This window comes from Mustela putorius, unplaced genomic scaffold (assembly GCF_011764305.1).
Source record: "Mustela putorius furo isolate JIRA1106 unplaced genomic scaffold, ASM1176430v1.1 tig00537227_pilon_pilon_pilon, whole genome shotgun sequence".
Taxonomy (NCBI): domain Eukaryota; kingdom Metazoa; phylum Chordata; class Mammalia; order Carnivora; family Mustelidae; genus Mustela; species Mustela putorius.
In genome coordinates this window covers 43,287,548-43,302,688 of record NW_025422368.1, presented here as the reverse complement: position 1 = coordinate 43,302,688, position 15,141 = coordinate 43,287,548, and the positions used below count along the sequence as shown (strand labels likewise).

The 15,141-nt window shown below is 39.1% G+C and overlaps 1 protein-coding gene across 4 annotated transcripts in view; it reads right to left on the bottom strand.

The window, feature by feature from the left end:
* Window positions 1-15,103, bottom strand: part of MDM2 (MDM2 proto-oncogene) — a 29,211-nt gene extending 14,108 nt beyond the window's left edge. Inside the window, exons 1-7 of one of the 4 annotated variants that reach the window (XM_004752456.3) lie at window positions 14,780-15,103; window positions 13,954-14,038; window positions 10,265-10,339; window positions 7,884-8,017; window positions 5,960-6,009; window positions 1,907-1,974; window positions 1,685-1,781 (exon numbers count right to left, since the gene is read on the bottom strand). In XM_004752456.3, the coding sequence (XP_004752513.1) occupies window positions 1,685-1,781; window positions 1,907-1,974; window positions 5,960-6,009; window positions 7,884-8,017; window positions 10,265-10,339; window positions 13,954-14,034 (505 nt within the window). In that variant the 5' untranslated portion in view covers window positions 14,035-14,038; window positions 14,780-15,103. Of the gene's footprint in view, window positions 1-1,684; window positions 1,782-1,906; window positions 1,975-5,959; window positions 6,010-7,883; window positions 8,018-9,509; window positions 9,597-10,264; window positions 10,340-13,953; window positions 14,039-14,188; window positions 14,505-14,779 lie in introns of those variants that run through there. The other 3 variants (XM_004752457.3, XM_045072880.1, XM_013056075.2) reach the window with 3 other exon arrangements.
* Window positions 15,104-15,141: the final 38 nt, after the last annotated feature.

Genomic DNA, 15,141 nt, shown 5'->3' with positions numbered 1-15,141 from the left:
AGTTACCGGAATAATAAGAACTACAAACCTTTTTATAATCCATAAAGGTCTAATACCACCAACTTATACCAACAGATACACCAATAGTACATCAGTACCAATACACAAGCTAACAAGAATGAGTCAAAAATTCATCTCTGCTAATTTGATAGCCTAGGAAAGACACTTCTGTATTTTTTTATTGTGTATAAAGCGAAATCACTAAAATCCATCCCCTCCCTCCTATTTATCAGTCATTTGTATTTACTATGAGAATCTTGGGTTTTTTCCCTTTTGGCTATATGGATTTTAGTATTTTAATCAATTACAGGGGATTTTTTTTTTTAAGATTTATTTATTTATTTGATTGAGAGAGAGCATTAGAGGGGAGAAGGTCAGAGGGAGAAGCAGACTCCCCATGGAGCCAGGAGCCCGATGTGGGACTCGATCCCAGGACTCTGGGATCACAACCTGAGCCGAAGGCAGTCGTTTAACCAACTGAGCCACCCAGGTGATGCCCTTACAGGGGATTTTTTAAAAAAAGATTTTATTTATTTGACAAATAGAGATCATAAGTAGGCAGAGAGGCAGGCAGAGAGAGAGGAGGAAGCAGGCTTCCCACTGAGGAGAGAGCCCAAGGCGGAGCTTGATCCCAGGACCCTGGGATCATGACCCAAGCGGAAGGCAGAGGCTTTAACCGACTGAGCCACCCAGGTGCCCCATAGGGGAACTTTTTATGTAATAAGGGTATAGCACTGTCAAGTTTAAGGTGAATATCCTTCAAATACATTATCTCATTTCTCTTTAAAACTTATTTGGAATTCATTTTGGCATATGGTACAGACAGAACTTGTTTTTTCTTCCCCAGATAACTAACCATTTGTTTCAGTCCCATGGAGTTAACAAAATATCCTCTGTCCTTACCGCCCTCTGCCCTCATGTACACTCTAGTCCAGGTTTGTTGATTCTATCTCACTGATCTGCTGAACTCTTCTTTCATCTGAATCATACAGTTTTAGTCAGTATGACTTTTGACCAGGCAACAGCCTCCTCCACTACCTTTTCTCTGTAAAAATATTTTAGCTATTTTATCTCATCTTCAGGTCTAAAGGTTACTCATTTTGCTTATTTTAAACCTCAGTGGTGTGTTTTGTCACTTATGAGAAACAATAAATATTTTAACTGGTAAGGTAACTAAGGACTAAAATAAGAGTTTATACACTTGTTCTCTATTACCTTGAATAAGAGGCTGCTGGCTAACTATGAATTCCAGTGGAGCCCGGAAACTGTGCCTGCTATAGTCAATCAGAAAAATGTTGCTAAGAAAGCAATTTTTAAACCAAATAAATCACATAAAATTAAGAATGAAACTCAGAGGGGCGCCTGAGTGGCTCAGTGGGTTAAGCCGCTGCCTTCGGCTCAGGTCATGATCTCAGGGTCCTGGGATCGAGCCCCGCATTGGGTTCTCTGCTCAGTGGGGAGCCTGCTTCCTCCTCTCTCTCTCTCTCTCTGCCTGCCTCTCTGCCTCCTTGTGATCTCTGTCAAATAAATAAATTAAATCTTAAAAAAAAAAAAGAATGAAACTCAGAAATTCACCTAAAGAAAAAAAAAGAAAAAGCACAATTTCATTAAGTCTAAATGCATTAATTTTATTAGAGAATAAAGAGTAAAAAGCTGTTTTAAAGTGTTAAATAATCATATATACCTGTCTCACTAATTGTTCTCCTTCTAGATGAGGTAGATGGTCTAGAAACCAAATCTGAAGATGAAGGTTTCTCTTCCTGCAACTCTTGCACAGGGTCCTAAGCATCCAAGAGGGGGAAAAACAAACAAAAACGAACTTTTAACACCAGGAAGCTAAAAATAATTAAAAATAACCTAACTTTCAAGAAACATCAAACAAGAATGTGTTCATTTCAAAGATTACCTTTTGATCACTCCCACCTTCAAGGTGACACCTATTTTCACTCACAGATGTGCCTGAATCTGATGATTCTGATGGGGGGGGATAAACAACATAACAACAGAGAATCACAAAATAGGAAAAAAAAACTAGTCTGTCAATCCAAGACAAACTCCTTACACAATTTAACCTTTCAACAAACAGTAAATGTGTATCTCCCAGGAGCCAAACCCATGCTAGATACTGGAGATGTACATAAGATAATTCAATTTTATTTTAATTTTTTAAAGACCTTATTCATCTATTTGACAGAGATCACAAGTAGACAGAGAGACAGACAGAGAGGAAGGAAGGGAAGCAGGCTCCCCGCTGAGCAGAGGGCCCGACGCCGGGCTCCATTCCAGGACCCCAGGACCATGACCCGAGCTGAGGGCAGAGGCTTTATCCCACTGAGCCACCCAGGTGCCCTAAGATAATTCAATTTTAATACAGAGTAGTTTTCATTAAGAGTAACAAAAGTATAATAAACAGGATAAAAGAAGTATTATAAGGTAAATCAGTGAAGAGCACAGAGCAATGATTATTTGGTAGGGACAGGGCCGGGTCTGAGGAAAAAAGAATCAGAAATAGTTTCACATAGTAGAATTTGAAGCAACAGGACTAAAAAAAGGCTATTCCAGACTGAGGAACACCCTATGAAAAAAGCACCCAGAAATGAATTACCAATGCTTTGTTGTGGGGAATTACAGGGAGTCAATCATTCCTGGTATACAAGCAGGATGACAAAGGACCCTGTGTGTCTTGTGAAACTGCACAAGGAAGGCAACAAAGCTGCACCTTTGCCCTCAAGCCTGCATCATCGCATTCCTCCCAGCAACACTTCAGAAGCTGCCCTGTGGCACTGCTGCAGCCACTCACCATTAAAAAGGTTTAATCCAATAGATAGAACCAATTTGGTAGCTCACAGCAAATTTTTTATCCAGGGAACAATAAGGAACCCCTAACTGGTCATTTTAAGCAGAGGAGCAACAAATTACTTTGGCAAAATAGAAGAAAAAGAGAGCAGAGGCAGGGAAGCCAGTACTAAACAGTTACAGCAATAATACAAATGTCAAAATATTAAAGCCTAAACTAAGGCATGGAAAAAAAATCAATTCCAGAGAAGTTAAAAAGGTAAAAACCAGCAAGGCCTGGTGTCTGATATAAAAGGCAAGGGAGGGGCACCTGGGTGGCTCAGTGGGTTAAGCCACTGCCTTCGGCTCAGGTCATGATCTCAGGGTCCTGGGATCGAGCCCCGCATCGGGCCCTCTGCTCAGCAGGGAGCCTGCTTCCCCCTCTGTCTCTGCCTGCCTCTCTGCCTACTTGTGATCTCTCTCTCTGTCAAATAAAATCTTTAAAAAAAAAAAAAAAAGGCAAGGGAGAAAGGTGTCAAGGACTCCCAAGATTCTGCCCTGGATGGATAAATGGGTGGTACCATTCACCAAGAGAGAAACTTCAGAAGGTAAACAGATTAAGAAGGAAAGATAATGAATTAAGTGGATGAAACTCATTCAGGTAGATGGGTTTAATTCATAGATGGATGTACAGACCTAGAGCTCCCAAGACAAAATTTCAGATAGGAAATATGCAGTTGCCAAAGGTCATAATTAAATACTCTTTGTTATTCCCTTGGAAGCATTTTCATTTTAAAAGGTATGTCAGGCCCATGCATCAGTATTTTGGAATTATTCACATTATCATAATAGTTTCTTTATATTATGGGTTATGTATTATACTGATTTTAAGTTGTACATATAGACAGGTTATATTTTGTTTTAATAGAAGACCTGTTACAATTCAGATATAATAAAAAGGAAGTACTAGGTGTGACAGGTTGAGAACAGTTACAGGAGTTCTAAAGTTAATTCTACTAACTAAAACCTGAAACAAACCCAGAATGGAAATAACCTAAGTAATCTACAGGTTACCATCTCACTAATATAATTTTCCTAGTAATCTAACAAGGTTTCTTTACATGAATGAATGATCACATCAGGGATAATATTTAAGAAAACTGAAAATACTACTATAATAATATAGTTGTTTGTCTTATTTGCCTTCATTTGATTTCATAAAGAGCTTTGTAAAACATTAAAACATATCACCCGTCTAACAGTCACTTTTACTCTAAGATAAGACAGTGATGCCCTTTTCTGGGTCTTAAGTCCTAACTATGGAAGAGGATTCAACTCAACACATTTATTAAACATCCTATTAATAAAATACTGTAGTGTTGATGCATAATACAAACCTGATTAGGATACAAAAAAAAGAAATACAAACAAGTATAATAAAACAACTTAACAATAAAGTCTCAATACAGACTAGAAGGACAAAACAGTGGCCAGTTCACTGCAGGAAGTAAACAAGCTTCTGAGAACAGTTTTTTTTTTTTAAAGATTTTATTTATTTATTTGACAGAGAGAGATCACAAGCAGGCAGAGAGAGAGGAGGAGGAAGCAGGCTCCCTGCTGAGCAGAGAGCCCGATGCGGGACTCGATCCCAGGACCCTGAGATCATGACCTGAGCCAAAGGCAGCGGCTTAACCCACTGAGCCACCCAGGCGCCCCTGAGAACAGTTTTTAATTGTAATTCAAAACTGGGCTTTAAAAGGTCTATGGCGTGTTGGGAGCCAGCTCCTACTGCTACTCAAAGCAAACTGTGTATCTTTCTTACCAACTCCATATATGTAGCCTGAAAATGGCCAAGGTGGGAGTTACTTACACCATGGAACTCAGCAAACACCAAAAATCAGGGCTTTTCCCCCTGAAAAGTGGGTTGCTAAACATTTATCAGCATATCACTGTATATGTTTATCTCTCTGAAATAAGAACCCAATGCTTTCATCAGAGTATCCAAGGAGTATGTAACCCAAAAATAACCAGTTAAGAACTGCAAGTCTACGGTAAGGAACTTAAATGCCACTTACCTGAATAAATTGATAAAAGTTTTGTCTATTATAAAAAACAAACAAAAAAGGGCTCATCCATTCAAACTGTCCTACTTAGGTATCTGTATTACTTCCCAAGCCTTTCAAAACATGTTTCAAGGTTTGATCATATGTTGAGTAAGCATGGCCTTGAAATTATCTACCTTTCAGAAACAACAAATGTTGGTGAAAAAGGAACCCTCATGCACTGTTGGAGAGAATGCAAACTGGTGCAATCACTATGAAAAACAGTACGGAGGTTTCTCAGAAATTAAAAACAGAATCATCACTGATCTGGTAATTCCACTACTGAGTATTTACCCAAAGAATACAAAAACACCAATTTGAAAAGATATATGCAACATCATTTACAATAGCCAAATTATGAAAGCAGCGTAACTGTCCATCAATAAATAAATGGATAAAGATGTGGTATATATATACACAATAGAATAGTATTCAGCCATTAAAAAGAAAAGAAAGAAAGAAAGCCTGCCATTTGCAACATTATGGATGGACCTAGAGAAAAATAACGTTAAGTGAAATCAGTCAGAGAAAGACAAATATCACGATTTCACTCATATATGAAATTTAAGAAACAAAACCAAGAAAAAAGAGACAAACCAAAAACCAGATTCATAACCATAGAGAACAAATGATGGTTACCAGACGGTAGGTGTGTAGGGGAATGGGTTAAACAGGTGATGGGGATTGAGGAGAGCACTTGTCACGATAAGCAACTGCTAATGTATACGGAATTGCTGAATCACTGCATTGCAAAGGTGAAACTAATATAACACAGTATATTAACTACACTGAAATTAAAATAAAAATATAATTTAAAAATAAAGTGTTTAATAAATGTTTGTGAAACCTCCCCCCAGCGCAAAAAAAACCAAACAGAAATGATCTTTCAAAACAAATTCTAATACTGATATCCCAAGGCTTAAATTGATGGAATAAGGTATTTAACTTTACATATCTCAAATATGCATTAGAACCTTAGTATTACGTTGTTTTAGTTCATGTAGTTCATTTCTTCCTGTTAAATGACTCCACATACACAGAATGTGTTCAAAATACTTTTATGGTATTCAAAATTAACTTACCATGCTGATTGACTACTACCAAGTTTCTGTAGATCATTGTATATATTTTCCTTGTAGGGAGGAAAAGAAAAAATATGTACTTTAAAATAAAAATGTACTAAACTGGACTTGACCAGACTTTTAAATACATATTAGTATGAACTATACTCTACACAAACTAAATTTTAAATCACTGTATACAAACTATATCACTGGCAAGCTTCTAGGTCCTAAAAAGCAATCATGATAATTAGCTGCACAACGATTATATACAGTTACTCTTACTAATCGCGACGGTCTCTCCAGCTGAAAAGACTTAGTATCTCCATTTCCGCGACGGTCTCTCCAGCTGAAAAGACTTAGTATCTCCATTTCCTGAAATGTGCCTTATTTGGACTTTACCAAAAGACCCAAGGGAATGGGTGTGAATGCAGAAAGCAGGTTGAAACATGTATTTTCAAACAGAAAGTTTTTAGCCCTGTGCTTAAAGCTTAGAAGCAGACTGCCTAAAAAGGCAGTGTGTCACACAAAACCCACTATAGGGGAACTTGATTTTGACTTCTATTAACCATGGACCAATCACCTAATGGATTTTCTTTCCTGATCTTAAAATCTATTAAAAGATTCATCTTTTAATAAATACAGACTGAAAAGCTACTATGAACCACTGTTCTAGAAATGGGAAAAAAGGAATAAAATTGTTTCAGGTGAAAAGTATTCATCCCATTTATTAAGGTATACATGCATGCTAAGGCTCCACACAGACCGTACTAAACCAAATGGGAAAAGGAATTCCAAATGTAAGGCAAGAAAGACTGCAAAAAGTCTTCATTTCCCAGTAAAGTAATTCTAGAAATGTTATCTGGGTTAAATTCAGCTGATTAAGTGCTATAATGCTACATGACAAAATCTCTAGAGTAAGGCTCAAACTTAAGCCTTTACCACAGTGTAGTCTAAAGACTGTCTTTTGACAGTAAGTGCAATAATAATATTCTTTAACACACAGTAACTGTGACTAACATTTATTTTTAAAGATTTTATTTATTTACTTGTCAGAGAGTGTGCACGTGCACACAAGCTGGGTGGGGGGTGGGTAGCAGCAGGCAGAGGGAGAACCAGGCTCCCCCATGAGCGAGAAGCCTGATGCGGGACCAATCCCAGGACCCTGGGATCAAGACCTGAGCCAAAGGCAGATGCTTAACCAACCATGAGCCACCCAGGCGTCCCAATTTCTTTTTTTTAAGATTTTATTTATTTATGGAGTGCCTGGGTGGCTCAGTGGGTTAAGCCTCTGTCAGGGATCAAGCCCCCCATCGGGCTCTCTGCTCAGTGGGAAGCCTGCTTCCTCTTCTCTCTGCCTGCCTCTCTGCCTACTTGTGATCTCTGTCAAGTGAATATATAAAACCTTAAAAAAAAAAAAGAAGCTTTTATTTATTTATTTATATGAGAGAGAGCATGCACGAGCCAGGGGAGAGGGAGAGTAAGAAGCATGCTCCCTGCTAATCAGGGAGCCTGACTAAGGGCTCAATCCCAGGACCCTGAGATCATGATCTGAGCCAAAGTGAAACACTTAACTGAGTCACCTAGATGTCCCTGAGACTAATATTTAAATGATTCCTATGTGTCAAACACACACATTGTCTCTCTATAACCTCGACATGAGGTATTTGTATTATGTCTACAAATAGGGTAAACTGAGGCTTGAGAGAGTTATCAGTTTACCTAGACACAGCTAGTAAATGAGAGCTAGGTCTCAAACCTGGGTTTATAAGATTCCACAACTGAGATTCTAAAGCAATATGCTATATTACTAAATTAAATTTTAGCACCTTTTATATAATATAAACAGCAACAATTTTTCTCTGACAAAAGGCAGTGAAGATAGAGGTAAACTGAAATGTTTGCCCAGCTGGCTTTTTACAATACACTAAGCTGAAGAATTTACCTGTGCTCTTTCACAGAGAAGCTTGGCACTCCAAACAAATCCCCTAGAAGATCATTGGAACAATACACAATATGCTGTTGCTTCTCATCATATAATCGTTTAGTCATAATATACTGGCCAAGATAAAATATAACCTGAAATAGAAATAGGATTTCTGAGCATTAAAGAAAATTAAATGTTAGTTTCAAATACATTCAGTATCTCATTTATCTAAAAATGGTTAAACAACCTGCAACCAGACCCATAAATGTCTGAAATAACAACCATTCTTGTACTCTTAAAAAAGCTCTTAAATCTTCTCCTTTTAATCTGATGGGAGTAGACACTCTTTCTCCAACTCACTTAAATCAAGTGTGTATGATAGACTTTAACTCTGCCCAGATACCTAGATAATACATACTAGGAAGAAGGGAAAAGGCAGCAAAATGCAAAACCAGTGAGAGCAATAAAAAGCTGCAAAATCAAAACATCAACTAAAACAAAGCAGTGACCTAGAGTCATTTAGCAAATAGTAAACAGTCCCAAACACCATACATCTCAACAGCCTCTGAGGTCATCGCGGATGAGAACCACAGGAAAGTGACCAATTATATCTACACAACAGTTTGGAAGAATTCTGTGAATAAAATAAACTCTTGAAGATGTCAATATAATCTAGGAATAATAATCAAAATAGCAACCCTGAATCATGCATATCCAGTTAAACTCTGTATGCTCCACTAAGACAAAGAAGTGATACATCTTAAGACATCCACATACAAACCTATTAACCACCTAAATATGCACGAATTTTTCTTTTTACAGTTTAGACGTACTTCTACAAGTACTGTTTCATTCTTCTGATATTTCATAGAATTGTTTTCACTGTATTAGAGATAAGAAAATGGGACCCAGTCTCCTGACTACTAGTCCAGTTTTTTTTCTCCTATCCCATACTAGCTGTCATCACTCTTCCATTTGCCCCAGAACAAAGATCCTGCAACATATATAAATATGTATATATTACTATTAGATGGTTTTGCATAAGCATTCTACACCTTTATAATGGCCCAATCAATTTTCTCCTCCTTTCTACTATTATACGCATGCCTGTTGTTTCCTTAACCAATTAATCACATGATGATAATGAGGTCAAACCCAAGTCATCGGCCCTAAATGCATCCTTAACCTTGAAAATATCCTTAATCTCGACACTTCCCTGCAAGCTCCCCTACCATCTGTAGATTTAACTGGTTAAGCAGGCCTCAAACTTAAAGGAATATTCCCTGGTGACTATGGATTGAAGATAAGTTGGTAAGTGGAAAGGAAGAAGAGAACCTACACACCTACCAAACATCCCTAAAGGAATTTCACAAAAAGTGTGGCTGAAAAGGAAAATGGTGCAGAGTCTCTTCCTGACCCACTATCCTGATGTAGGTAAGTTACTTCAGTGTTTTAAGCAATCTGGGCCCCATAAACTAAGTGGGAGAGATGGGGGGAAAGGCACATTTCATTCACAATGAAATTTTGCCTAAGATGGCCCAATCTCTCACTGAAAATCATGCTTCTGTGCACAAATTTAAAGCTAGAGAACATTACATTGAAATGTACCCATTAAATAGAACATATGTTCATGAATCAGCTCACCTCTATCCCAGAAAGATCAGTATACTGTACTCATGTATCTCTAGTGCAGAAGTTCTTAACCTGGGATCCATGGATGCCCAAGAAGTCCTTGGATAGAATTCAAGGGGTCCATTAATTTGGATGGAAAAAAATTTTCTATCGATATTTTCACTAACTTTTAACTGAAATTTAGCTTTTCCTATTATGAATATAGGCAACAAACCACAAAGTATTAATAATACCTGTGATTTCTGTCACCAATACAAATCACAAGTGCTTTCACATCATACTATGCTTACTGTAAACATCTGAAAATACTAACTATACTCCTCACTACTTTGAAATTACATTTATTACATCTGCTGCTAAATCTTTTTATTTAATGTGTTAATTAAAAAAATACACTCAAAAGAGCACATATATCACAAAATTGTCTACTATTTTGATAACTCTTTTACATAATTTGTTTCCTTTGTAATCCTATACATTTTGGTTCATGCATTTAGAAACAGGATTCTGAGAAGACTACCAGTCTGCCAAGTGTGTCCATAGCACAAAAATGCTAAGAACCCCTACAGAGCCTCCCTCTGTCTCACAGTTCCTAGTGAGAAATGATATTCAAGTATAATTAGAATTTCAGCTTTAAATTATAGTCCAAATGACAATACTTCGTATTACTGCTTACTAAAAAATCCCTCAATATAGCCAATTTCTCCCCATGACTACATGTTATTAGCAAGATATTAGTTATCTTGTTAACTCTTAATTTAGCTTACCTCTTTCATAGTATAAGTGTCTTTTTGTGCACCAACAGACTTTAACAACTTCAAAAGCAAAGGCTTTGGTCTAACCTACAAAGAACAAAAAGCTGATATTATACTTCCAAAATTATTCCACAACTGTAAGCCCCACAGCAAGCATTTCCATGAAGATTTTCAGTAAAGGTAGGAGTTATATTTAACATCTCACAAGGTTAGAACTCAAAATCTAAGTCATAATATTTTCACTAAATGTAACAGTCTATAGAAACTGAGTATCATAGACTGTCAAGGCAATTTGGAAAAAAATGCTGAGATTTCATTACTATGCAAATAATCACAGAATCCTCAAGTATCATTAGTTGCAATCAAACATAGTATCCATGCCAAGGCAGTGAAAATTAATTCTCTTTCCTCCAGCCATTTCTATTATCTGCTTAATACCTTACAAACTTAACTATAAATGGAATTCTCCAATGAGATTACCATGAACTAAACTGCAAAATCCAAGAGAAAAGGGTAAGTCTTCAGGGTAAATCTGTTTCCCAATCTTTTCTTTCCACACATCAGGCTCCTGAAAGCTGGAGGATTTAAATAACTAACAAGGATAATTAAGAGCAGATCTGAGGCTGCAACTCACAACCCTCAACTACAAATCAGCATTTTCTTCCTACCACATCATGCTGCCTCTTAGTGGGTCTACTTTTCAAAGACCTACTGACAAACACTTATTGAACTTTTACCATGCACCAGACAGTGCTAGGTATCATGGGGGGGGGGGTGATAAATACAACAGGAGTTGTATTCAAGGAACCTACCAACTAGATCAAGGGCCAATTTTTTTCTATAAAGAGCAAAATAGTAAGTTTTAAGCTTTTCCTCCCAGATGGTCTAACTCAAAAGTACAGATATGTAAACCAAAGGCCATGACTACATTTCAATGAAACTGTATTTACAAAAATAGGTGGAAAGCCAAATATGGCCCACAGGCTATAGTGTGCCTGACCCTGATCTAGAGGTTTTGCAAGTGGTATTGAGAAATAACTGTCAAGCAGGCGGGAATATAAGATATTCTTTCTCCCCGTTGCTGCATCAAAATCTTTAAAGCTCAGGTGTTTTTTAAGATTTTTATTTATTTATTTGACAGAGAGAAATCACAAGTAGATGGAGAGGTAGGCAGAGAGAGAGAGGGAAGCAGGCTCCCTGCTGAGCAGAGAGCCCGATGCGGGACTCGATCCCAGGACCCTGAGATCATGACCTGAGCCGAAGGCAGCGGCTTAACCCACTGAGCCACCCAGGCGCCCCTAAAGCTCAAGTGTCTTTATAGCTTGCCACCACCACACAGACTGGTGCCTTTGTACCTCTCTTCAAGATACTCCAGTCCTTTGCCTAACTTTAAAATCTAACAGTATCTCAGTTTGGAATCTAACTCTCAAAAGCAGATTTAAGAAAATTGCCTATTTCCAACTAATCAACAGACTATATTATTTAATAACCAAAAAACTGGGCACCTGGGTGGCTCAGTCATCTGCCTTCAGCTCAGGTCATAATCCCGGGGTCCTGAGAGCCCCAATCCAGCTCCCTGCTCAGGGTGAAGACTGCTTCTCCCTCTCCCTCAGCACCCTTCTCCTGCTCACACTCACTTTCTCTCTCTCTCAAACAAATAAAATCTTTAAAAATAATAATAATAACCACAAATCTTAAAATACACAGTAAGTGCAGTATTCAATCATTAACTACAAACTGTGTTCTGATCACACCTTTTTGTGGGTATCCTTACACATACACTTTACTTTCAGGCTACTTAAAGAATGAACTCTCTCTTGAGAGATAAAAAATTACTTTTTTTCCCCTCTTAAAATTTTATGTATGTTATATTAAGTTCAAACTTCACAGAACAACTCAAAGTAAAAATCTGCAATAGAAAGCCATCACTTTATTAAGACCTAAAAGACATGCAATAAGAAAACCATAAAAGAAAATACCATTCTTAATCTTACATTTAACAACAAAAAGATATATTCCAGATGAAGATCTAGATGTGAAAATCAAAAATACTACCAGAAAATACAGGACTATAGCTGTATAATCCTGGGATGGGAGACGTCTTCCAAAGCTTGATATGAAATGCAAAAACCAACAAGTCAATAAATTTGACTTCATAAAAACATTCTCAATAGGAAAAACACAACAAAATTAAATGCAACCTTTTTAAATGATAAAAGTTACATATATTTGGGTGCCTGGGTGGCTCAGTTGGTTAAGAGAATGCCTTCAGCTCAGGTCATGATCCTGGAGTCCCAGGATCGAGTACCGGGGGAATCATCTCCCTCTGACCCTCCCCCCTCTTGTGCTCTCTCTCTCTCAATTCTCTCTCTCAAAAAAATAAATAAAATCTTTAAAAATAAAATAATATAAAAGAAATCTGAATATTAATTTCTTTAAAAAATAAAGTTACAAATATTTGAAACACACAGAACTACTAGAAATTAAGAAAAACACAATAAACCTAAAGGAAAAGTGGACGGACAAGACCAAGCAAATCCCAGAAGAAATAAATGATTTAACAAATGACAATATGCCCAATCTCAAGAGAGATCAGGGAAATACAAATATAAACAATGATATAGGGGCGCCTGGGTGGCTCAGTGGGTTAAGCCGCTGCCTTCGGCTCAGGTCATGATCTCAGAGTCCTGGGATCAAGTCCCGCATCGGGCTCTCTGCTCAGCGGAGAGCCTGCTTCCCTCTCTCTCTCTGCCTGCCTCTCCATCTACTTGTGATTTCTCTCTGTCAAATAAATAAATAAAATCTTTAAAAAAAAAAAAAAAAAACAATGATATAGAATCTTTTACCACAAAAACAGCAAAATAATAATAAAAATTGATAATATTAAAAAACTGATAATATTCAGTGTTGGCAGTGGTGTAAACTTTCACAATCTTTTGTTAGCAAGTCATGAATAGCAATCAAATATATGCACAGTTTAGGACCCAGAAGTTTACTTCTGTATACAAAATCTTACAGGAGTCATGTAACACAGGATACACATACAAAGCAGGACTATTTGTAATACTCAAAAACTAAAGGCAATTTTTAAAAAACCTATCTGAAAAAACCTATAGCAGAGGCATAAATTTTTAGAAAGGTACACTAATGCTTTGGAACACTAGGGAGCCATTAAACAATTCTATAAATTCATTGACATGGATGGAATATGCACCACACCTGTCTTAACAAAACATGACAATAACAGATTAAAATTTGCCCTTTTATAGAGACACAGGAAAAATCTGAAAGAAGACATGGTTTAAAAAAAAAAGACTAGAATTTTCAAAAGCTTTCACTTTTTACATTTCTGTAATGCCTAAAATCTTTACAAGCATGAATTGCTTTTATGACTTTTAGACATCTAATAAGTTAAATGCTGACAAGTCAAAATAGAAAAAAAAAAATCAGTCAGTAACAAACATAACTTCAGCATCCATGCTGAATGGAACTCAATTCTAAATCCAGGGTGATAAAGGACGAAGAAAATAAATACCGAGTCCTACAGTCAGCTTTTACATTTGTCCCCGGCATCAACGGCAGAATTTAAGCTGTGTACACACTTTCCCTTAGAGGACAATACTGTAAATGGAGTCTATGGAATTTAGTAGATCACCTCATAAAATAATCTTAAAAGTTACACTTGAGACAAAGATACCAACCAGGGTCTCTTGTTCCGAAGCTGGCATCTGTGAGGTGCTTACAGCACCATCAGTAGACACAGACATGTTGGTATTGCACATTTGCCTACAAGTGGGAAAAAGAACACAAGATAAAAACTTGAAATAATGAAACGTCTGTGGAAAAAAACCAGAGTCCTACAGAAAGGATATAAATAATGCCCTTAAGTACTGCACTTAGGAAAACCAAAGCCAGTAGTCGCAAGCGGGTCCTTACCTGGATCAGGGTAGACTAAGTGCTCTACGTCGCTGACCCCGGGTACCTATCTGCAATCGCCGGCGAACACAGCTGGGGGAAAGCGTGGTTTAAATAGCCCCAGCTGGAGACAAGTCAGGGCTTAGCTCCTCTGACTGCGTCTTAGGAACGTGTCCGAACTTGACCAGCCCAAAGGGAAACGCTGAGTCAACGTGCCCACAGAACCGGCCCAAACTCGCCCAGACACGGCGCCCGGTTCACGCAGGCTACCGAGCAGGCACCTGTCATTATCCGGACCGGGAGCCCGGAGCCGGCAGACCCCGGCGCAGCACACCCCCCGCCCACGTGACCTTTACCCCGACCACCCGCGGAGCCCCCGGGCCCCCGCCCGCCCGACTCGGGGGCCCGAAACCCCGCCCTCCTCCCCGGCGGCGACAACCTCGCGTCCTACCAACAAAAACCTCCCCAAACCCACGTGCCCCGCGCCTCCCCCACCACCACCACCAAACGCACAAAGGCAGCGAGCGGGATAGAGGCTGCAAACGACTGCGCGCAGGGAGACCCAAGTCACAAAACAGACCCAGAACTGCTCACGCGCTTCCCGGCCGGTACCTGCTCTTCACCAAGCGGCGTCGTCCGCGCCTGGAGTAGGGGGGGTGGCGGAGACCCTCGAGACTCCCAAGTTCCCTTCACTGGGCGCGCAGAAGCCCGACGCTCTGGGCCTCAGCGACCATTTCACTCGCGGGGCCCAGGCCCCCGGGGCGCTCCCTCGCACCAGGTCCAGAGAAGGAGGCCCCTGGCGGCGAAAGCGGCAGGACCTCAGTCAGGGGAGTCAGGGCTACCTCCGAGGCTGCGGCTCCTGCTCCATTTTCCTTCCAGCCACACAGGGCCACAGAGGCCCCACAAGGGGCCGAGCCAGCCGAGGTACGCCCGATGCGCGCCCCCTACTGCCCGAAGGGAGCGCGCCGGAAGCC